This window comes from Pistacia vera, unplaced genomic scaffold (assembly GCF_008641045.1).
Source record: "Pistacia vera cultivar Batoury unplaced genomic scaffold, PisVer_v2 Contig169, whole genome shotgun sequence".
NCBI classification, from domain to species: Eukaryota; Viridiplantae; Streptophyta; class Magnoliopsida; order Sapindales; family Anacardiaceae; genus Pistacia; species Pistacia vera.
Window position 1 is genome coordinate 581,159 of NW_022195779.1, and position 25,371 is coordinate 606,529.

Below are 25,371 nucleotides of genomic sequence, written 5' to 3' on the forward strand. Positions count from 1 at the left end.
CACAATCCTGAACCCCCGACCATCTGTCATAATTTCATAAATTATTTACCATCACATTATTTTATTAGATTTTACTTTGGAATATCCGCTTTTAAGTAATCAGTGTTGGTGCCACAAAAGTTAAAATAAAAACAAGTCAGCTGAAAATGGGAAGCTCAAACACGGAGCTAAATAACGATTCTGCCACGGAGTCTGATGATGCAACGAAGATGGACGCTGACACGGAGAAACAGAAACACACGACGACTCTCCTCCCGTGTTTGAAGAAAATGAAAAGGTCCTCGCTTTTCATTGCAAACACATTTACGATGCCAAGGTGCTCTGTCACTTTTCTTTTCTTTCTCATTGTTTGAAGGGAGTGAAAATGTAGGAAATTGTTTATATCTGTTATGCCGAAAATAAAGGGCTGACGTGGAAAAGTCACGTGAAGGGTGACCTGCTCCCGTCAGAGCAACACGCACACGTCAAACCTGCCAAATGATATGGAGCTTACACGCGTCCATTTCCCTGCAATAAGTCGTGTGAAGTCAGTTTGGGAAAGGGAAAATGGGACATAAATCCGAGTTAAATCCTGACAATCACACCAAACCAGGGATTTAATGATGATCACACGCTTCAGTTTGATATAAAATGAAGAAGACCCCTTCATTAAGGGGATTCGGCCATTTTTCATAAGAAGAAAAGTCTTTCTCTCTCTCCTAAAAACACATTTACTTTTTCCAACTCTTTTGTAAGTCAGTCCGCAGTTGCGACCTGACCCACACTCATATCAATACAAATCAGTGGACATAAGACTTGCTACCTTAGCATCCGAACCACTTAAAAAACTCCTTTTGCATTTATTTCGCTTTCTATATTCCATTTTCACGTGTATTTAACAGCCAATCAACGTTATGCACGTGAGAATTCGTTGGTGCTTAAACCGTGCATCAACAATATCGTTTGTTTGAATCAACGGAACCTAGTTTTATGTAAATAATTCGACCAATTGAAGGAAGATAATCATTTCATATATGACTTCGAAATTGCTTGCAGCATTTATAGAGTCTACCAATTCCTTTTTTAAGGATTATTTTTTGTTCTGACAATAATAGTCTGTTTTAATTCTAAGGTGAAAAAAGTCCATTACCGGAAGAAGGGCACTATATATTTTGTTCATTACCTTGTAAGTATGGTCTTTGGTTGTGTTAAATTTTAATTTTTGTAGTTGCTTCGTTTGTGAAACAACAGGAATATTATTGCTAAAGTGTCTTGATTGCATAATCTTTTCTCTGTTTTGCAGGGGTGGAATAACAAGTGAGTACATCTGCCTGTCTATATAACTAATGACAGATTGTTGAAGAATTAGTGAATTATAATTTTTGTTCAGGACGAATGCAGGTGGTTTCTTAGATCTTATAATTGTATTTGAAAGAAAAAAAAGGTTTATTTTGACTTCAGATTGTTAAATTGTTAGACCTTGGAAGCATAATTGTTGACTTAGTTCTAAGACTTGTTGCATTTTAATTTAGTTTACAGCTTTATAACACCAACTAGTGCAATAGGTGTTGTGATTTTATTTTTTGGAAAATTTTAATTTTATTTTCGCCATAATACAATTTTGTAGAAAGTGTTAAATTTTCTATAACAAATATACTAGATGAAGAATTTTTTTTTTTTTAATTCTTTTAAGTTGGCATACTTAAGATTTTTCCATTTATTGATGATTTACTGTACTAATAAGAAACTGTCAGAAGTTTTAGTCTCTTGAACTTTTTTCTTCCAACAGCTGGGATGAATGGGTCAGTGTGGATCGTCTGCTGAAACGTACAAATGGGAATGTCCAAAGGCAGCTGGCCAACAACAAAACAATTGAATCAAAGAATTTAAAGCTAGGGCATGCATCACAGATGAAGCCAAGAAGTACTGATGGTTAGGTTTGATCTCATGTTTATCTGTTTCCTAAACTTGAATCTGTGTAATTATGGGTTAAGCTTTTTCATTCTTCTTTTATAGAAGTAATTTCTTGCATGTAGTCATCTAACTTGCCCTTATTGAGCAATAAATCTGGAACTATCTACTGCATAGAGCAGGAATGTTAGCATATTATCACATGCCTACATTTAATTGGGGTTAAGCATTATAATTGATGGATCATAAGTTTTGTCCTTACAGACAAGGGAAAAGAAACTAAACTGTTACCATAAACTCTGTTGAAAGTGGACTGAAGGTGAATTAAAAAGAACAATGTCTTCTGCATGCATTCCCTGATTCTGGTGTGAAGTGACATTCTAGTTGTGGCTGTATTCCTTGGACATTTTCCTTGGTTTTCTAGATATATCTGATAAGTTAATAGAAAAGAGATGACTTATTGAGAAATAGGAAAACAAGCAATTGTTTTCCTTCAACCAAAAAGGAGACCCTTCAAATGCAACGTTGCTTTAAGTTGTTATGTGCTCTTACGAGATCTAGTCAATATTATTGTGACCTTTTACTGTGTACGACTGAGGCGATAACTGGTTGTGTAAGTTTTTTGCTTTAAAAAATGTCTTTGGAGTTCCTTGGAGCAGAGATATTATTCTTGAAATTAGATTTCCTCTAAGCTGTTCTGGCTATATGCAGTTGCAAGGGGCAAGAAACGAAAGAATGACCGTCTTGATAAGGTATGCTCTGGTGTACATCTGCCTAATTAACTTTCATTATGCTGATGCATGCATACCTAATTTCTATGGATCCGTTCAACTGAAAATTCATTTTGTTGATGGAAGTTAACTTAATTTTCGTTCCAGTCAGCTTAATGTTATCCATCAATCGCTTGTGTATCTACTTCCTAAGCCCATGGCTTTTCAATTGGTAGGAAAAGGGCCACATACCAATGGAAAATTTTGTGAACCTCCAAATTCCGCCAACTCTACAGAAGCAACTAGTTGATGATTGTGGATCAATTACACATCTGGGCAAGGTAGTTATATTCTGTCCCTGTCATAATACCTTGTTATATTTGATAACAGAAGATGCGCATTCTAGACTAAAGGTTCTGTAGTACTTATATAGATTTTCTTGTTCTTTTGAGCCTTTTGCTGTTTCCCCTTCATGTATGTCTACTCTTCATTTTTTTTACTTATTTTTTTAATTTGTAATTTTTGGTATGACAAGTAATTTGCTTTAATTTTTTGAACCCATGGCATATAAAGCCTACTGACTTCTTAAATTGTTCTTATATTTTATGGGCATTCAATTACAATGAGTAGTGCAATAGTAGGAATGCACTGGTGCATTTTCTGGCGAGATTTATTCCCCTTTGGATTTAATATAAGTTACTGTTGTTGGATGGTCTACCATCTGTTGCTATCAAAGATAAATGACTTAATTTAACTACCATTTCGATTATTAGATGGCATTGGTTCATTATGTTGTCAATATATGTATACACAGTAATGTCATTCATTTGCTGCCTCCACCTGTTAAAATAGACTTGAGCAACTAAGTTGAACTAGTATTTTTTTTTTTTTTAATGATTATACGGTATACCTGTATCTAACATTCATCATTATCTTTCAGTGTCATGCATAACATGGTACGTATTTTATTATATGACCTTTCTTGCAGCTTGTTAAACTTCCATGCACCCCGACTGTGGATGACATTTTGGAGAAATATCGTCATTATAGGTTGGAGAAGGATGGGTTGTAAGTTCAATATCTGACTATTTGTGTCCTTTCGATCTCTTCCTTCTACTCACGCAATTTTTGAATTGTTATAGTTAAGGCTTAGCTGGTTTTGCAGAGCAGTTTTCTTTCTAATCAACAATTTCGATACATAAGCGAAAATTAAACCTTTCCTCTGTATAGGATAGCTGATTCAACTAGGGAAATGATAAAAGGATTACNATGCACCCCGACTGTGGATGACATTTTGGAGAAATATCGTCATTATAGGTTGGAGAAGGATGGGTTGTAAGTTCAATATCTGACTATTTGTGTCCTTTCGATCTCTTCCTTCTACTCACGCAATTTTTGAATTGTTATAGTTAAGGCTTAGCTGGTTTTGCAGAGCAGTTTTCTTTCTAATCAACAATTTCGATACATAAGCGAAAATTAAACCTTTCCTCTGTATAGGATAGCTGATTCAACTAGGGAAATGATAAAAGGATTACGTTGTTTCTTTGACAAAGCTTTGCCAATAATGCTTCTGTACAAAAGTGAGCGCCAACAATATGAAGACACCATGGCAGTTATGGTTGCTCCCTCAACTATATATGGTGCTGAGCATCTATTACGCCTCTTTGGTAAGCTCGTCCTTGATAGACAAAGTCAATGTGTTGAGAAACATGTACCACTTCATGTGTTCACTTATATAAAGCAATGATAGTGTTGTTGTTATTTCATTTTTTAACTCGCCAAAGAATTTTTGACTTAAAGATCTACATTTTAGTTTTTGGTCTTCATGTACTTCTCTTTGGGATAGATGATTTATTGCGTCTTTGTCATATAAAAGTTCTAACGATCTTAATTAGCTGCTGTTAGTTTACTGTAATCTGTCATTTGTAGTTAAATTGCCAGAGTTATTGGTCCATGCAAAAATTGAAGAGGAAACATCGACAAAGTTGCACCAAATGTTACTGGACTTCCTCGAGTATGAGCTCTTTATCATTTTATGATTAAATTTTAAATCTTGGCAGAAGCTGTGTTTTTATTCACTGCATTGGTTGTTTTTAATTCCTTTCTTTTTTTGTTTCTAGGCAATTATAATTTTATCTTTCAACTAGAGTCAGTTTCTGATGACAAGATATACTCTATATAATGTAAATGACGTATGACAACTGGATGGTGGCTATTGCTGAAATTGATTGCTTATATTCACTTTGAACTTTAGGATGGTCTTCAATGCGTATGGATATCTGTAAAAACTTTTGCATCACTGGAGTAATAATGAATTTGGAAGCTGGTGACTGTACCTTATGTGGCTGGGTTGGTACAGAAAAGTTAGTTCAACGAAGCTTTACAAATTTTACAAACATCCTACTGGTGTCATGTTTTGTAAACCAAAAATGTTGCACTTCTTTGAGAAAAACTTCATCAATTCTTGGAATGAAAAATATAAAGTTCTACTACATCTCTGGGAGGAATTTTTTGGAAAATAGTTTGGATTTACTTGTAATCATCAATAATTTTCTCTTTTCCTTTTCCCTGAAGATTACTATTTGTCATTTTCTCATGCTGGTTATTTTTTCATGCAGGTTCCTGAAAAAGAATCAGAGTTCCTTTTTCCTTTCAACTTACCACATTGCGGAAGATGTTGAAACGAGTACCAACGGAAAGGAAGATGACTAAGCTTAGGTAACATGTGGACGTCATTTTGTACATAACACCATGGAAGTAACTGCTGTTGGTGGATATTTTCTTGCCTTTTGTATCTCCTTTTATTATTTTTGGCTAGAAAGCTTAGAAACTTGATAACTTTCTGTTGCATGTCTTCAGAAACAAGTTGATAAGCTTAAGCATGATTATATCTTTCTGCTCAATTGTATGTATATAAGTAAATATCATAGGAGGAAAATCCAAGTAGCTGTCCTTGAAAAGTTTATTGAGTGAAAAGCTTTATAATGCCACACAATTAAACCCAGAATCGGAACCAATCTTTATTGTACAAATACTTTTGATTTGCCACAGAGTACGTATACGATAATATATATTCATTAATTCTGAAACATCGTAAGCTTAGTGGGATACGGAAACCAGAAACCATGGAGAAAAGTTGCGATAACATTGGAGACTTCATAATTGGGTAACAAGCAGCTTATTACTCATCCTCACTGCGCACAAGCATCTCTACCACCTGACTCATGGTAGGTCTTGCATCTTTGTCTTCTTCCAAACAATTCAAAGCCACTCTAACCAGACGCTCCATCTTTTTTGCGTTGTAATCGCACCCCAACAAGGGGTCTACAATTTCTTCAATCCAAGATTCTCCAGCACTAGTCGCATTCATCTTCTCCCGCACCCATTTAACCAATCTTCCATCACCTGTCACCTCTCCATTGTCGAAGGTTGGCATACCTGTTGCACTCTTTCTGGTAACCAACTCCAAAACAACTATCCCATAGCTGTAAACATCAACTTTTGAGGTTATGGGAAGGTTATATACCCACTCAGGAGCCATGTAACCTCTGGTTCCTCTTATTCTTGAGAAGCTTGAGTTGTTGAGCCCAGTCCTATTCAACAGCTTAGACAAACCAAAATCCGCCACCTTCGGTTGGTAATCGGAGTCTAGCAGAATGTTCTGCGGCTTTATGTCACAGTGTAGGATCCACTCTAGGCATTCCTCATGCAAATATGACAAGCCTTTCGCAGCGCCCACTGCAATTTCGAACCGTTTCTCCCATTTAAGTGCGTTGGAGGAAAGATTGTCTGCTAAAGATCCATGCTTCATATACTCGTAAACCAAAAGCCTGTGCTTTCCCTCTGCACAATATCCCCACATCTCTATCAAATTCATGTGATTAAGCTTCCCTATAGTACTTACTTCTGCTAGAAATTCAGCTCTCCTTGGTTACTTCATTGAGTCGCTTGATTGCTGCGACTCGTCCATCAGACAGGTCCCTTTGTACACAGTACCTGCTGCACCTCTTCCAATCTCTTCACTGAAGTTCAGTGTGGCCTTTTTAAGCTCGATGTAAGAAATTTTTCTAAATCCAGTTGCAGCGATAATATATCCTGAATGGTTGCATTCAAATCTCCATCACCTCCAGTAGGAAACACCACACCAAAAAGATGCAGGTTATTTCCCTCCCCCACACCACAGGCGAACCAGATCAACAACCTCAATGATTCATTTTCTTTGGGTCTTTTGTACATTGTTTCAAGCTCAGTAAGACGTACCCTTGGACATATCAAAAATGTTTTCTCGGATGTGTCATTGTTTGATATTGAAATTCTAGCTTTAGGCCGTTTGACGTATGTGACTCCATCAAAATTCTGCGAACGGTGTCCATTAACCAAGAGAAATTTGGGATAACAGTTGTACACACCGTTTCAAAACAGGAGCATGAAGCCCTTGCAGCACACGATTGCAAGCATTCGTCTTTACAATCTTCATAAGTGGAATTTGGAATATATCGAATATCATAGCCATAAAAATCAACGTGTGAGAGAGGAAGGAAACCGACCTCCGTATGGTTGCAATAGATCTGCATTCAGGTTGGCAACCATGAGACCAGTCTGTGGGGTTTTTATTTTGAATCCAGGTAAGCAAGAGCATATCCGACACAGATTCAGGAAGAATAACTGCAAAGACTGTTTGGTCCACAGATCATGGATCATGCATGGTTGAGAAATGGCTTGCCAAGAAACACTCCAAGTCCCAGTTGCCTCTTGTGGTGTACATTCGAACATTTCCATCAAAATCAAGTTTCAGTCTTCTTTGGGGTCCCATGCCAATCAGCTGCCTTGAAAGAAGTTCATCTGATGATTCGAAGCTGCCTAGATTGTTGAATATTGCTATTCGACTGTTGTTGTATGTTGTCCTGCCTGCTTCCCAGGTTATCAGCGTTGGGTCTGGCCCTACACACTGGATATCTCAGGACCATTATAAAGAAGACGGAGAACATTGTCATTGTCAAAGTACAACTTGTAAAAGCCCAAGAAAAGTTTCCTTCGCTTCTTGAAGAGACAAGTTGTGTGTCTTTGGTGAGTGGTTGCCAGAAAAGGTATCTGTTGGTGAATCAAAGCTCTGCCAGAGGGTAACAGTCTCCGAATTCCGGTGCACAAATTGCCAGTGTCTAAAAGCACAGATTAACCGAGAAGTTGAATTGGTTTGGAGTTCCAAATGGGGATTCCACATGCATCAGTTAAGAACAGATTCCCCGTTTCTCAAAAGTGAAAGCTTTGAGCCTTTTCCATTAACTGGTTTATCGCGGTTAGCCATCCAAGCCGCAACGGGACGCGAGGAATTGATGAACCATACGGCAAAGCAGAAAGCATTGTCGCCAACGTTGAAAAACCCCGCAGAGTAAACACCATTTTCTGAAATCAAATAGTCGTTTGAATTATCCACAGATAATGATGAGCCTTCTTCAAGAACTTGAAATGTTGCAGATGAATTTGGAGGAGTTTGCAGGAGAAACAGAAGAAAGAAGAAAATTGAGATATCCATACGTGGGATGGGGTGTCCTGCCTGTTCGGGATGCTTATTAATAATCTCCATAGCTCGAATGTGAAAGCTAGAAAGTCTAATATTCGGTCTTTGAAGTCACGGGAAGTTGTAAGTTAATGGATCAAGCATGGAAAAAATTAAATGAAAATGATCCCATTTCAACTTTACCGTCAATTCCCAAATTGTGGTCCATTCCATTAATTGAAGAGTATGAAAAGCCGCTCCTAGGCTATGAGAGCAGGTTCAGGCCAAGAAATTAATTTCTTGGTCAAAAGAAATTAATGTTTTGTATAATTAATAATGCAGCGTTGGTGTGGCAAATAAAATCAGCTTATGCTGGGTCCACAATCTATATAAAACCAAGTTGTCCGCATTAGCACTTACCATTTTGATTATTAACTTGTTTTTTCTGTTCCTGCAAGTGGACGATAATTCTTTCCTGCGACTGAACACATGACGGGTCTACAGGGATATCCATTTTCACACCAATGGTTTATGGCTTGAAGACCGCAAAATATAGTCCAATCAAAGGGCCACCGAAATTTCTCAATTTGACAGAATTTGACCGAAACGGTTGCTACATAAGCAGATAGAATTATTTGCTGAAACTTGGCCTTCAATTTTAAACGTAAGGAATAAGGATGCGTTCAATAATCATTAATCATAATTAAAGTTTAATTAGATAAATTTGCTATAAGAAGACTATCCCTCATTAGCGACAACAATTTATTCTGTCCCTGCAATCCCACCCTGACATTCAGAATCTCAAATATATCAGAGCTAATCAATACTTCACCAGTCACCTCCCATGTGGTTGAGTTGATGCAGTACTGAAAAACTTAATGTTATCAAAAGCAAATTGGCCTTGATTCCTTTCTACAAAGTTGAAGTAGATGCTACTAAATTTGAAAAGGATTTTTAGGGCGTGCAGTGCAGGGAATTTTTTATCTTTAATATGGTCACTTTCTTGGGCACCCTCATATACGTAAAAAATAAACTATACATAATTATAAAAAATTATATTCCCAATTTGGGATAATTATAAATAAGAATAAACTCCACATTTTAATAAGTTGTAATTTTTCTAATTCCCGTCTTAAGGAAAGTTGCCTCTACATAGTAATAATTATCTGTATATTGTAAAAAAATATATGGTATGTTACATTAAAGGTTTAAGATGAAATAAAATATTTATCTGAAGTTATTTGGGACAATAATTTATGTTTTAAAGTTGTTATTACATTTTTTAACTTGCGGGTACATTAATCGCTAACATAAACATTTTCTTGTTAAAGCGAGCTTTTTGACATGAAACTTTTAGTATTATCGTACTATCAGCCTCATAATTATTTCCTTTCTCTTCTTATTTAATTGTAGAAATGATTTCTTCTTTTATTAACACATGACTTGTTACTCATTTATATGATTAAGGAAGACATTAATATTCATTCAATTAGTATAGTAAAGTTGTCGAATCTGATTACTTAATTCTACAATGACTCTTTGATTCTCCTCGTCCACTTTATTTGTAACTTGCAATTATCGACATCGAGGATCCTAATTTTATAATGCTTAAAACAATTGGCAATCACATCAGCTGTCATGCAACAATTATATTTACAATTCCATCAAGGACAATTATTTTTATTGGTTTCAAAACATGATCTTCTATCCGTTTTAAAAGTAGCCAATTGAAGCGTTGAATTGAAACCCTAATATTATTAAAACATTAATTGAAATCCTAATATTGTACTACTAAAACATGAATTATGAAATAAGAACTTTTTTTAACTACATCTCTGTTAAATTATAACCTCCTCATAGTAATAAAATTAGTTAGTCTCATCATTATGACTATAGAGAGATTTTACTGTATATTAACGGAAGACATACAGAAATATATGCATATCCCTTCAGGGCCGGGTACGTGTGCAAGCAAATAGCCTGTTCATGTGTTTTAATGCGAGAATGTTGTACTTCCATAATTATATTCTAAAAGAAAAAACAATTTGTGTTGCTTGTTGGACAACGAGGTGAACATTAACATATGAGATTGTTAAATTGGAGCATCAAACCCCTACAGACAATAATGAAAAATAAGAGCTCAATACAACAATCTTCTTAAACCAGAAATGGAGTCAGCAAAGAAAACGAATTAAGGAGATGGAAAGACAAAGACTTTGTGTTTCATATACCAATTTGCATTAAGCCTTCACACGAATATTAAACGCATGGTCCGCCTATACAGCTGTAATTAATCTTGTGCTTTTTTATACACAGATGTCTTAGATATTGATGATACCTAAATAAAAGTATTGCTTACCAACTATAGTCAAAGGGGGATGTACGTTTTTTTTTTTTTAAGGTTGTTTCAATGTTCACTTACAAACACTTTTTCTGCCTAATCAAAGGGTACCAATCAGCACAGCCAACAAAAAACATTATCATTGAGGCATTTCTTCATTTCTCTGCTCTTGATTCTACCTCAAAAAGCACGAAAAGTTGAGTATTAAAGGGATCTGGATTGGATTTGGTAATCCAACTTAATAAATATATATGTGTGTCATGATTTGCCCAAAGTATTTCACACATGCTTTTAATTTCCACGGTTCCACTCAATGACCTTTACCAAATTTGTTTTGTTGTAGCACTGTTAATTTTGATTTCGATTCTATAGATGCAAACAAAAATGGTTGCCTTCTTCCTTCTTCAATTAAATTTAACAAAGAAAATACAGTAACTGCAAAAATAAATCTGATGTCTTAATGTTGTTGGTTTTTATATTCAAAAGAGATTGTTCCTTCTCTTTGCCTCATACAACAACCCTCTCTCTCATTCCCAGTCTATCCCCTCGTACACTACCAAAAATATACTTTCTGTGACGAAGGAACATAAAGCGACTAATTAAAACAAAAAGCAAAAAAACAAAGACAGTTTTCTTTTTCTACATTTTATAACTCCCTGATGAAGTGTTCTAGTTTGATGATCAATTAATTGACTAGGGGTTTCTCTCTAATCGATCTTGCTAATACCCATACGCTTCACACAGCATTCCTAATAGCTTCCGTCTGTATACACAGCCCATTGTGTCAATTCCAGACATGTATTCCACTCTTTCCTATCATCCTTGCATCACTGCCAAAAACTCTGTGCTAAAGAACTGCTTTTCATAACCTTCACTATGATTTTGTACCAAAGGTGGTTGTGCCACCTGCGGCTGTACCATATATTAGAATTCAAAACGGGTCCGGATGAGGATCCAGATCCATGATTTGTGAACTCAAGGTCCGATCCAGACCCGGAAGCGAGAGGTGAGTAAAGTGGGTGGATCCGTTGTGGAAGAAGAGGCTTCAACTGGAGCAAGCGACCCTGTCTCAACAATGGCCGGTAAACTGGAGATTGAATACCAGGCAAACTGGAATCACTCAACTCGGATCCGGATGGGCTACTGGGTTCAAGTACAGTCCCGAAATATTGTACCCGGCCCAACACTAGCCGATCTTTTCAATGGTTGGGGATTGTTATCTCTTCATTCAAATCATCGCCGAGCGAAGAACATTCCTCTTCAATGTAGAGTTCCAATGATTTTAATAGCGTTATCGGTCCGGCCGTTTAGAAGTCGGGCGATAGTAGCCACTTGTTACAAAACGAGCGTGGGCTCGGATAATAGTATCGTCCTCTTCAGGTGTGAATGGTCGATGTTCTACCTCAGGTGACAGCTGGTTGCACCACCGTAAACGGCAGGACTTTCCCGATCGACCAGGAATCGATTTGCTGATCAAAGACAGTTTCGTGGACCGTAGTTTTGAACCAGCCTTTGTAATGCTTGTCTTCTTCAGGGTCCATGGACCCTTGATCCGATCCACATCCTTTCTCGTTGAAGCCCTGGTATAAGATTTTAAGAAAAAACTAGAAGTAAGTTTGAAACTAGAAAAAGGTAAAATTGAAATTTGAAATTTGAAAATGTAAATATTTTTTGTGTGCTAGAAAGAGAAGGTTGATTTCGTATGTGAAGTGGTGGAGGCTGAGCCTCACCTTGGGTCTGATAGAGGAACAAGCGGGCAATGACGAGGTGTATTATACGAAAGAGATAAGGATAACGGATGAACCGGTTATAGTGACCGGTGATAGCCGTTGAGAGTGGAGGAGTTCTTCCAGGCAAGGCAGTTACTAGCATACAGCTGTCAAATAGACACGCGTCATCTCCTCGTCTACCCAACTACACGTATAATCACTCACCATCAAAACTGTACGTGCAGTTGCCACAATACAGAGTTCCTCACGTTCTCACAAAGAAAATATTACAACAACAATATTTTTTCGTGATCTTAATATGAAAGTTCATTAAATAAATAATTAATATGATTTCTATAAAATTATTATAAATTAACAATTATAAATTATTATATCAAAAATAAATTTACAAAATACTTGTTACAAGTATTATTCCACACGAAAATCACGCACAATCAACATGAAACTAATTACGGGTCCCATAACTGATTTTCAGTTTTTAATTATATATTTTTAAAATATCCGCAATAACAGTTTTGGAGTTGTAAGAGAGAAGTTAAATCAGAAAAACAACAAGGTGGTTTAAAAGGAGAGAGTGGAGCGATCTTTATCTTTCGTTTAAAATAAATAAATATTAAAAGAAGAAATCAAATGAAGAGTACGGTTGGGAGAGAAGGGATGACTTTGACCGAAGCCAGGTGGAGAGCAATTTCGTGAAAGAAAAGGACGCACGGAAAGCTGAGTTGGCTCCAAAAACGACAAAGTTAGTAGCAGAATCGGGGGACTGAAGGCTACTACAATCTGGCAGTCCAGCCTGTCTTTAGGCCACTCAAAAATACTAAACTATAGGCTCTAACGGCTACACCCACCCACCGCCATGTGTCGGTCATAACATCCCTTTCTTCTGAACTGCCAAAACCGACTCCACGTCTTACCGCTTTATTATCACACTCCTTTTCTCTTCTCACCATGGTTATGAAATCGAGTATTATATCAAAACCTAATTTTTTTTATATATCGCTCATATAGTAAGATATATCTTTTAAAAAAATTAATAAAATAATTAAAATTTTTTAAAATTAATATCATCCCAAAATTAATAAATAATTTTATGGTATTATTAGTTTTAAATTATAGTATTATATAATTAAAATTAATCATAAAATTCCAAGATTAATGTTAACTAGATCTTCACTTATTTATTATTATCATGTAAAATGGGCAATACATATTTCTTTTCCCTTTCTCAAGCAAAAAGGATAAATTTAAACAGATTTTAGTGAATTAGGTTAGGTGACCGGTTTCGACTGAAATTTTTTGGGACCTTTGATCCAAATTAATAAATTCGTATCGATTATATCGATATTTTTAAGGATACGAACGGATACGAGCGATCGTAAGAATATATCAAAAGTATCAAAAGGTTTAAGATACACTCTTGATACGTATCGTTGACGACCTGTATCGAATCGTGATCAGATGATACGTATCGGGTATCGTAGGATACTAACAACCATGTTTACACACACTTTCCTCAGTTGTTTCGTCGTTATTTTTCACTCACCCTAAACATTTCCAAATAATTTGCCTTCCATATAAATATATTTCAAATTTCAATTTCTCCTCAACGAATAGAGCTGCCGTTGTGTAGCAACAAATGATTTATGGTCACATATTTTAATTTATTTGGCATCAAGCAAGAGAAATTAAGTGCAATTAGGTTAGGAGACCAAATCCAAACAGGGTACATCGTATATTGGAGGTTTATAGTTAAATCATTATTAGAGGATGGAATTTGGTCTATAAACAGCTAAAATTAATGGAAGCAGGAATTACAATATTATTGGGTGCAATTATAGGAGCAGGTGAAGCAGTAGAAAACAGAAGATATGAAGTAATCAAGAGGCACAAAAATGCGTAGGACTGCGTTTGGGAAGAGAAAGAAAACAGAAAAAACGGAAAAAAGAAGACGAAAACGAAATAAAAACGGAAAGGAAAAAAGAGGGAAGAGGTGATGTGGGTTTCCCAATTTTCAACGTGCAGTCGTTACGCGGGAGAGGGAGACAGCTGTCTGAGAATCTTAAGGGCCCTACACAGCCACTCTCACGTGCCAGGCATACATCTCTTACCTAACTGTCCTGTCCTTTACCGTACTGCTACGTTCCGAACCACCTTCACGTGACTTACTCCTCCACACGTGTGCCCCTCACTTGAGGTCCACGTCACCCTTCTATTTTGTAGTTTTTCTTATATAAATCATTGATTCTAATTTTAAATATCTGTGAATAAATATTTTCCGTTTATTTTGTGTTAGTGATTAAAAAAAAAAAAGTACCATCTTGCTTAAAGTAGTAGTAACATACCCTTACCTACAGTTACATGAACCACGCACATAAATACAGATTGAGGATTAAGTAATGAAGCAGTTAGAACTTAGGTTTAGAGTGTTGGCCGATTCATGCATGAGATAATTGCAAACAACACATTGGTCCCTGGATGGGCACGCTGGTAAGGTGTATCTAAACTTTTTGAAGCAATATAATGCTTTGGATTCTCACAATTATGCCTTTATCTAACTCATCTTTTAAAAGCGTTAACTTTACATATAAGTACAACCAAATACGGATTAGTCCTGTAATTTTAAAATGATTAGGGGATTTGAGTGGCTTGCCTTAAAGCACATGGTACAGAAAGAGGAAGGGTGCTTCCTCCTCCTACTGGCTCGCATTTTTCTTTTCAAGTCCCAATAAACTGCAAGTGGTGATCAGTGATTTTCCTCCACCGATTGGAAATAAGAAGATTATTAATTTACATGTGAGAAAAGAATAATTTTAAATTTTAAATCAAAGATTAGGCATAGAAAGCATAAACTGCGCATAGATTCTCTTCTCCCCACACTAAGTACATAGTCCTCATTATTTATTGACACTAATATAATGCTGTTGGAGCACTGAATCATTGAATCATTTCACTGCTCAGAGCCTTAATCAAGTTTCAGAAATTAAAGGAAATGCATATTGACTGGTGGTGGTAATGATGATTAGAATACACAAGCCAGTAGGCTTTTACAATACTGCTTGCGTTAACAGCTGGTGAATGGTGATTATTTGATAGGTGATAGGTTTTCAAATCCTACGAGTTTGACAAATAACAAAAAGGTCGCCCTATATCTCTGCTGTCAATCAATCTCTTTTAAACAATATGTGTAATATAAAAATAAAAAAGAGATTACTCACTTCGACTAAGACTTTACTTAGGCATGAAGCTTAGAGTATAATTGAAACAATTTCGCAATCACAAACTATTACCAAATAGATTACTCAAATTATATCTTAAAATAGTTCTTTTTTTTTAATTATAAAAAATTGTAATGTAATAGTCTGAAATTTACAGATATGAAAATTAAAAAGTTGGGCGGAAATTTTATAAATTAGGGGAATAAAAGAAAAAAGAAAATGAAAGCTGGCTCCCTTCATAGTAAAAACCATATGATTAGGAAGCTTTCACTTAAAAAGTAAATTAAACAGAAGATAAAACGTGCGTTTTGACCAAAATAATGAATAAAGTGGGCCCAAGAGAAGGCCCAAACCAAACAACTTATCTTGTTGGTAGTGGTGGTGTGATGCTCTCTCTTAAATTATTGGTGTGCCACATAAAGTGATGTAGACCAACCCATAAATATCGTGTTCAACTTGTCCTAAGATGGGCCCGTTGTGTTTCGACTGGGACCCTTATCGGCAGCCACGTGGACACATCAATGATCACCAAATATCCGACAGCTAGTAGGCTAATCATGTACATTGATCAGCCACGTAGGGTCTATTTGTGGGGTTAGCAATAGTTTGTCGGTTAGTGAGTGATGTGGCAAGTGTGGTTTGGAAACTTTAACGACCTAACCGTAGGATTTCAAAAATATAGCCACGTCAGTTGTTGCCAGCTATAAGTCACTTGCCCCGAGTTCCAAAGAGAATCATACTCTCGGGATTCGGATATTGAATGGGGCCCATTTCACGATTTTCTGCTGAATCATCCACCGTACGATGTGATCACCTGACGTTTATCACCGTGTGCTATCGTATTGCGTGTTTTTAGCTGTTTCTCCGCAAACACAAACTTTTTTTTAATGACACGTATCTCAATTCTCTGATACACCAGGATTCTCAGTCGATAAGAATCAGAGATTGCTTCTACTTTATTCTATTCTACACTCAAAAATCTAATCATTCAATCACTATAGTTACAAACACAAACTTCTCAGTTTTCGATCGCTCCCTCTGTTCTTATCCCAAAACTCTCTCATATTTACAACCAACCATAACATTTGTTTTTATCCCAAAACTCTCTCGTATTTACAACTAACAGCAGCATTTATGTACAAAATTAATAAATACCTATTATAAATCAGTTTCCATGTTTAAAAAATTTTCAGAGGGATAATACTATATTTATAATTCAATTTTATAAATTTTTTTTCATAATCGTGACATGATAACTCATAATTAGTCATCTTATAAATAGGTTCTGCCTATCTAATTAGGAGCTGTCTTTAAGTCCAGAAGGCGTAACTTTGGCCCCCTTATATTAAATTAAAATTTAGTTGATTTATGTCTTTTAAGTCCAGTTTTTACCTGACAATATACATAATGGAGAACCATATATGTGTGATGAATTGAGGTTTGATCGAAATTGAGTCAAGTAGAGCAAATAGGAATTGAATGCAGATGAAGGTGAGTTGTTATACAGAGCATTAGAAAGAGACATCCTGATAAGGCCTGAGCAAGTTCAGATTCAGTTATAGTTATGCTTAAAAAATCAAGGCTGACGTTCGCATACGTCAACAAGTTCCAATCAAAATTCAAAAAGGTTTTGGTCCGTTTAAGAGCTGTCACGTTGTTCCATGACAAAAAGAATATGGCTGTCACCAACTTAGCAAATTTAGGTTTTGTCTATGAGTAACTGAGGACTGCACACCTGTCTAAGCCCCAGATAATTTGAGGATATTTTTTAAATTATCGACCAATGGGAGGCAATGAAAAACTTGCACGACACCTACCCACTTGTAGATTTGTAATCATTACCTTGAATTCCTCTACTATAAATAGAGGGCTCTCCCTCTTATTTTCAGGATTCTAATATTGAGCTCTCATTCTGATTGTAATCTTTTTTTTCAAAGTAAAAATAACCTACGAAAAAGAAATTGACTTGATATTTTCTCTTAATAATTAGCTATTGTACCTCTATTCGCTGTTCGTTTTATGTGACCTCTTGTAATCTTTCGTATATAAAAGAAATAGTTGACGTAGGATTCGCTTTAAGCATTCAAACCACTTTAAAAATTATATCTCTTATTTATTATTTAGTCTTTATATCTGATTATAATAGTTCACGTGTAATTTTTATAAACAAATTAATATTTTATAGTAAGAGTAGTTGGTATTAAAATCACGCGTAAACATGTTCCAACTGCCCATATGTACGTTATTTACACTATGGAGAAAGAAGTTAATGGAGTTCCAATTTTATAACCATTTAGATAAGAATAAAGAGTACCCCCCTTAGACTGGAGTGGATAACGTGGTTCTCATTCTAATATTTTATTTGTATAAAACAAGGGAATGGACCCATTGGGAATTGACTGATTAAAGTCAAAACTGGGCAAAGGATGGATCGAAATTGGGCGTTGGAGTTGTAGCCCCCACCCAACTTATTGTTTTGTCATCCACTAATAATTATTTTAGGAAAAATCAAATAATTAAGTGGATTACAACCAACATTGTTTTCGTGTTAGATATTAATCAAGTGAATGATTGGCTAAATTGAATACAAGTCTATACGTCTCCATCCATAAAACTAAAGCTTGGAAAGCAATCAAATATGGGGGGGTCTTATCAAAAGGAATCCACATCCACTACTAGCAACCTCTTGCAATGGTTGTAAGGTTAGAGGGATTTAAATTTATTACGTGTCAAACCAAATGTCTTCAACAATAATATTAACAACTCTGGGCGGCTGCTACTGCTAGATTAGATCAAACCAACGTTTTCTCAACTTCACCCGGAAGTTATAGTGTCTCAGTCCAAGTTGACTACGGCATTTTATTAACAATTATCATAATATTTAGGCCTCGGTGAAAATATCTTCTCTCTTGAATCGGTCCAATTCACAATGCTCAACGTCCCCAATTTATAATTAAGAAAGTTCCTCTCTGCAAATCAAAAACCCAATTAGATGTAAATATGTGGACGAGAATAAAGTAAAAAAGTATGGAGAGACTGATATCATAGCTTAATGGGTTAAATTTTGATCCCAAAAGTGGAAAAGGAACCCCTGTTGCAGATTCCTTATGAATGAAGCGTTAGACAGTTTGGAGCTCCCAATTAAGTTGGAGATAAGTAACGGGTTGGTAAACATATCGCAATCGCTTTTATTGATACAGAGGAGAGGACAGCCGACTCTTGACTTTTGAGTTTTGAGTGACAGAGTGGGTTGTTGAGGATTAAGTAGTGGCATGGACTGTTTCAACAAAAGGATAAGTGAATGGAGATGAATGCATATCAAAACGTAAAGTCATTTGCTCTTCATACTAAATTACTACATGAATGTCAATTAATACCTTCCTATTCCAATTATATATGTCAACTACTTATTCTACAATTATTTTGGAGCACAAATAACTCATAAATATAAAGTACAGTAAAAACTGACATAAATTTTGGGAATATATTTTAGGTGAGACAATCGATATATCATATTTAGGATTAGTTGGGTTACGCGTAAACTAATTTGGACACTCTATTATCATTCATCAAAAGAAAGAAAAATATCATATTTATCCTAGCTATTAGTATATCATGAAACTTGTTAATATATCATATATGATAAAAAAAAAAAAAAAAAAAAGTAATATACTCCCTTCATTTCAATATAACTATCGTTTTAAGTTTTTACACAATTTTTAATAAATAAAAAACTGTGCAGCGAATTGACTTTTTCCTTATATTGCAGGTGGGAAATTTTTGTTTTCCCCGTTGCAACAGATGTGTGAAATATTAAAATAAAGAGAGAGAAATTGTGAAAGAGAGGAGATGAGGGGAAGAGATAGGTAAAGAGAGAGAGGAGTATGGGACAAGATAGAGAAAAAGATAGAGAGAGGAGATGAGGGACATGATAGAGAATGAAAACGTGGGTTAGAAAACATTGAAAAAAGAGATTGTCATTTATTTTGAAAAAAATTAATACCCTAAAAATGACTTTTATAAAGAAATAGAGGGAGTATATATACATGTTTTTTATTTAACAGGCGTAAAGATTATACATGGTATAATCATTTTGGTGCGACGTATATAGTATATGCTGTATATATAGTACTTACTCTTTAAAAGGACATGATCTTTCATTGTCTATCTAATATGTTATACATAAGTATCGGAAGACAGGAAATTATACAATACCCTCATCTTCTTTTGTTTCAATTTTCAAATGTTTCAACAGTTTCTACATGTGAAGCACGTGGAAATTAAAGGTGATTATTCTTCCACGGTTTAATCAAATTGTGAATCCGTGATAATGGAAAAGAGGACGTAAATTAAATGTCTAAAATGAGGTCCAGTTGGACTAAAATCTGAAGAAATGTTAATTTCAAGGGCTTTATCGGGAGTGTGGGCTCGGTATTTCATTTATGGACAACTCTTGGGCTCAGAAATTTGGGCCTATATTAGGTGCAGGCCGGACCACCAAAAAAAGCGGGCAGGGTTAGTCCAAGTAAGCCAGGGCTTGAACCTTGACTGAATGCAGCTTATAAGTCCTTACCTAAGTCCTTGTTACAATCGAGTTTATTTCATCATTGGGTCCATCGGCCATAGCCCATAGTTTGCCTTGTCTAGCATCCCTAATTATCTTGTAAAGATTTTAGTTCATATGAATTTTACCGGTTATTTTTTTATCTCTTTTGTCTTAGATCCACAACCTGCCATGTACCTTTCTGCTACCGTCAATTCACTTATTTATCTTTCTCTGTTACTAGTTGTGATTTGGGATTAGAAAAATACATTTACATATTGATGTTGGAAGAGCTCTTGTATTGGAACTTGGGAATCCGGAATCAAATATAAATCATTACAAGGTACTCCTCGTAGTTTGCAACATATGTACGTTTATCTAAAAAATAAATGATAACAAATAGTCCACTTTATATATTTTAAGAAAACATTTAAATATTAATTAGGCTAATTATGTAAACACATTTATTTTGCTGAAAATAAAGTAAAACAAAAATCTTATAATATACTCTCAAGTCTCATCTTTTTCAAACTGCTGACAGCGAACATTGCGAGAAGTTAAAGATCCGGTACAAAAATATATACATTAAAAAAGAAATGAACCAATGGGTGAACTATATTACAAGCAACCATTTGGTTCCAACATGTCATGAAAAGATAGAGTAACAGGAGTTACAGGACCCTCCATTTACGACATCTCGCACGCAAAGTGAAGAATGCTTTCCATCTTCTTCTTCATCTTTCTCTCGCACGCCTGCTCAGTAAAATCTAAACTACCACAAAACATATTTATCCTAGCTGGCCAAAGTAACATGGCCGGACGAGGTGGTGTTATTAACAACACTAAAACCAATACCGTCAGCTGGGACGGCATCGTCCCTTCTCAGTGCCAGCCTAACCCATCAATCCTCCGTCTCAATGCCAAATTCACCTGGGTTCAAGCCCATGAACCACTTCATGCCGACATTGATCTTGACAAAACCAATGGAGTTGGACCAGGGATGTCCTTTGCCAATGCAATTTTGACTAAACACCGCAGCTTTGGTGTGATTGGTCTGGTCCCCTGTGCCATTGGTGGAACTAATATTTCTGAGTGGAGAAAAGGGAGTTTTAATTACGAGCAGATGGTGAGGAGAACTCGGGTGGCTTTGCAGAGTGATGGAGTTATCAGAGCACTTCTTTGGTATCAGGGAGAGGCTGATACGATCACTCTTGAAGATGCAGAATCGTATAAAGGGAGATTGGAGAAGTTCTTCACGGATTTACGTTCCGATCTGCAGGATCCTATGCTACCAATAATCCAGGTATATTAACTTGATTTCTCATTTAAAAAGCTTACCGAGTTTTTTATTATTAGGTTTTGAGTTATTTTCTTTCTGGTTTTATCTTTACTGCTACTTGAGTGGATGTGTCTTGAAGTGACAACACTTGCACACAAAAATACAAAACATAAGATAAAATAAAATAACGGCAGTGCAAATGTTTTATCAAGATGCAAGTGACTGCTTTTGCTCCTATTGGCTAAATTGTTTAAAATAAAGTACTGGTCCTGGGCAAAATAATGTTCTTCTAAAAAAGTTTGAGCTCCTGGGGGAGTGAACATCTGTTTAAATTGCATGCCTATAATTATAAATTATGTGAAATACCACCAGCCCTGCCGTTAGATCACCCAAAAAAATAATGGGGTGATCTGACGACTGACGGTAGAGATGGGGTAGGTCAACCTCTCCTAATCCTAATATCTAAATATAAGATTGAAAACACTGGGCCCTTAAAGATAAATAAAAGCGTTTTGGTGGGTAATGACAGCAATGTACTGCGATAGTAATTATGAAACTTAAATATTTTGTGCTGCCCAACCACTGTGTAAGTAACGTATGACTAAAACTAAGTACTAGGTGAGTAGTTTACACTTTACATTTGAAAAATGTTTGTTTGGTGGTTTTGTTAGGTGGGTCTTGCATCAGGACAAGGACCTTTCGTGGACATAGTCAGAGAAGCTCAATTAGGAAGTGATCTCCTAAACGTGCAATGCGTAGACGCCAAGGGACTACCGCTAGAGCCTGATGGGCTTCACCTCACTACTCCTTCCCAGGTTCGACTTGGTGAGATGTTGGCTGATGCATTCCTACGGTCTATACCAAGCCCCATTAAAGCCAATGCTATTAGTAACGCTTCAACAATGTTCACTAATTACGTTTCTTACTTTCTTTTAATTCAATTGCTCACTTCTCTATCAATCATTTTAACATAGCATAGTATTATTGTGGTGGAATTAATTGTATTATTGTATACGTACATAATTATTCCCCTGTGCAAGTAATAAAAAAATTGGTCCTCATCCAGTTAATTTTGATTTATTTAACTGAGGATTGGTTCTAAATGGAGTTCACAATTCAAGGCTTATCTTACTGGTAGATATATTGGAAGCTATTCGCATTAAGTTGTGCAACCAGCGCTCCTGTCACTGATATAAGTTTCAGTCCCATATGCGTAAACTGACATTAGAACTTACAAATTATGAAATTAATAGTGGGTCTTTTTATAGGCCATGACTGACAGCACAGAATTATTATCCTCTTCCTCTTAGTGGGCAATATTACACGCGAGATTTTAGTAGAGTAAAAGTGCATATCCAGCTGGAATATGCTGCCTTCTTTGCTTTCTATTTTCTTTCTCTAATTATTTGGGAACTGCAAGACAGCAGGACTGGAGTCTTCACGGAACATTTCATCAGAATGGCAGGATTTATACCTCTCAGAGTCAGAGTCAGAATCACATTGTTGGCTTTAGACTTAAAAAAAATTATTCAGTATTTACTTTTAATATAAAAAATTAAACAGTAACGAGTTCCAGATTTAGTGGCCCTTTATCTCAAGAGATTTTTCGAAGAATTAAGGTTCTTCTTGAGACAAGTTTGATTTGCTTTGATCATATGACATTCCCGTTGTTTTCTTGTTCAAAATTATTAACCTGCCTAATAAAGTGCATGGAGATTCAAAATCTATTGATGAACATTTCTGGGTTGACACCAACTAACGAAATTTGAGATAATAATAGATAACTGAAAAGAAACCATTGCCTACTCAAATCAAAATGAAGATGCTGGTGATGGACAAAGGCCAGTTTTGGACAATTAATGAGGATGAAATTGTTGGTATATATAAAACCTCCGGCTCCAGGATGATCCTTTTAGACAATGAATTTCAAATTCCTTGTCATATTGAGTATTTCAATCCTTGTATCTACTTTTCAGTTTTAGTAGCCACGAGAGCTTTGTTTTGGGACAGGCGTGCTAGTTTGTTGCATGCGTGTACCTAATAATTTATGTACACGGGAAACTCATGCTTTTTATATCAATGATAAATCTATTTGATTTAACTCCAAAACCAATTTTCCTTTTTAAGATGTAAGGCAGGAACAGGATGGCTACTACTGCTACAGCTACTTGCTTTTCTGAATCAAGAGAAATTGTATATATTTGCTAAACTTTCCTAATAGGGCCAAACCATATTTGTTTTAAATCCCAACCTCACTACATACATATAACAAAAGTTGCTGATTTTTAGATTCTATTCAGGACTTTGAAATTTCTTTGTAGTTTTATGAGTGGTTTATCTGAGTCTCCAGTCAAATTTTGTTAGGATCCATTAATGTCTACTTGTCTCCTAATTTTCTCCGCTCACATCACAACTCCTATTATAAACATCTCATATTAAATGACAATAAGAACTTTTGAGTAAAATATTACCACTAAAATTTCAACGTTTATAATAAAACACTATACATAGTAATAATAAAACACTATACATAGTAACATACTCTTTTTCAGCTGTCTCTTTTTGCGACTTTCTAAAGTAAGTGTTCTCAAAATTGATATTAGGCAGAAACCTCAGAATCTTTGTTGGCACCACAGTCTCAAACGTCTCGGTGAAATTCTTTCTCAAAGCAAATGTATTCTTGACAAAGTTGTCATTTTGAGCTTAATGAAAATCATGAACATGTCAAAGTCATCCTTACTTTCAGTGTTGCTAATAGCCCATTGCAGTGTAGCTACCAGTGATCTTCCTAAAGACATATTTGTCTTAGCAGGACAGAGCAACATGGCCGGTCGAGGAGGCGTCAGTTCCGGCAAATGGAGCGGTGACGTCCCACCGGAGTGCAAGCCCGACCCATCCATTCTTCGACTGAGTGCTAAACTATCTTGGGAAGTAGCACATGAACCACTGCATTCAGACATTGATGTAGGGAAGACTTGTGGTGTTGGACCAGGGATGGCATTTGCTAATGAAGTAAGACTACGAGCCAATGAGTCGAGAGTTGGTGTGGTGGGTTTGGTCCCTTGTGCTATTGGTGGGACCAAAATTACCGAGTGGGGAAAAGGGACTCTATTGTACCGTGAATTGGTGAGACGAGCCAATGTATCTGTGAGTGAAGGGGGAATAATTCGAGCGATTTTGTGGTATCAGGGTGAGAGTGATACAGTGAGGAAAGAAGACGCTGAAGCATATGCAGGCAATATGAAGAATTTTATCATGGATTTACGTTCTGATCTTAATAACCCATCTCTTCTCATTATCCAGGTTTGGTATTCAATATTTTTTTTTACCTCACCTTTGTGTGCTGTAATTTGCAAATCTTCCAGTATGCTGATCTAGCTAATCCTACTTCCAAACAATGTCAAGTCTTTATCCCATTTACGCGGCTAATTTAGCAATTAGATATCTCTAGGCTGGCCTTAAAGACTGTTAAGACATTCAAATAGATTTGTGTAAGATAGCCGGTGCCAGTGATGTAACTGATTGATGTTTTGACTTGTGCAAGGGCAGATCCAGATGTCAAAAATTATTGTTTTGTTGTTGGTCGTGCATAATTAAGTTTCCTTTGTTGGTTGGGGCAAGGAGATAAAAGACAGTAGTTGGCCCTGGGGTTTAACAAATTCTAGTTAGTTACGTTGAGGCTTTCTGAACATATGACATTCTGAATCTCTCATTCTCTTCAACCTGGGCTAAGTAATCATCAGCAATTAAACATTTATGAACTTCAGTGAAACGTTAGAAAGTTGACGTGTTTAACGTATAAACGTTTTGGTTGCAGGTAGCCATTGCATCAGGAGAAGGCAAATATGTAGATACCGTGAGAAAAGCTCAGCAGGGAATTAATATACCTCTTGTTAAATGTGTAGACGCCAAGGGGTTGCGCCTTAAGGACGATCACCTTCACCTTACTACAATATCTGAGGTTCACTTGGGGATCAAATTGGCTCATGCCTATCTCACTACACTCAAGTAACCCAAGTGTGTTTCCTGAATTAGTAAAACATTTGAGTTAATAAAAGATGGATTTTCAGTATGACTATTTATTCGAAATCTCCAAATGCATATTTTTAATGAACTCCAAAAATCTTGTCACTGTTACTACTTAATATTTTGAAGACTGAAGAGTA

The 25,371-nt window shown here is 36.0% G+C and overlaps 3 protein-coding genes and 2 pseudogenes across 3 annotated transcripts; 3 read left to right on the forward strand and 2 right to left on the reverse strand.

Moving 5' to 3' along the window:
* The first annotated feature begins 236 nt into the window (after positions 1 to 236).
* LOC116125598 (protein MRG2-like) lies at positions 237 to 5,382 on the forward strand. Its single transcript, XM_031411298.1, has 11 exons — positions 237 to 316; positions 1,112 to 1,165; positions 1,283 to 1,296; positions 1,769 to 1,911; positions 2,602 to 2,642; positions 2,837 to 2,941; positions 3,589 to 3,668; positions 3,831 to 3,935; positions 4,098 to 4,267; positions 4,530 to 4,614; positions 5,219 to 5,382. Exons 4-11 carry the CDS (start codon positions 1,890 to 1,892, stop codon positions 5,310 to 5,312), a joined length of 702 nt encoding a protein of 233 aa, XP_031267158.1. The 5' UTR covers positions 237 to 316; positions 1,112 to 1,165; positions 1,283 to 1,296; positions 1,769 to 1,889; the 3' UTR covers positions 5,313 to 5,382.
* A 388-nt stretch (positions 5,383 to 5,770) lies between these two features.
* Positions 5,771 to 8,184, reverse strand: LOC116125599 (annotated as a pseudogene).
* A 2,961-nt stretch (positions 8,185 to 11,145) lies between these two features.
* On the reverse strand, positions 11,146 to 13,118 carry LOC116125600 (annotated as a pseudogene).
* A 7,483-nt stretch (positions 13,119 to 20,601) lies between these two features.
* Positions 20,602 to 22,256, forward strand: LOC116125629 (probable carbohydrate esterase At4g34215). The gene is made up of 2 exons (XM_031411337.1): positions 20,602 to 21,229; positions 21,877 to 22,256. The coding sequence occupies exons 1-2, from the start codon at positions 20,642 to 20,644 to the stop codon at positions 22,177 to 22,179; spliced, it is 891 nt and encodes a 296-aa protein (XP_031267197.1). The 5' UTR covers positions 20,602 to 20,641; the 3' UTR covers positions 22,180 to 22,256.
* A 1,670-nt stretch (positions 22,257 to 23,926) lies between these two features.
* LOC116125602 (probable carbohydrate esterase At4g34215) lies at positions 23,927 to 25,217 on the forward strand. The gene is made up of 2 exons (XM_031411299.1): positions 23,927 to 24,508; positions 25,023 to 25,217. Exons 1-2 carry the CDS (start codon positions 23,927 to 23,929, stop codon positions 25,215 to 25,217), a joined length of 777 nt encoding a protein of 258 aa, XP_031267159.1.
* Positions 25,218 to 25,371: the final 154 nt, after the last annotated feature.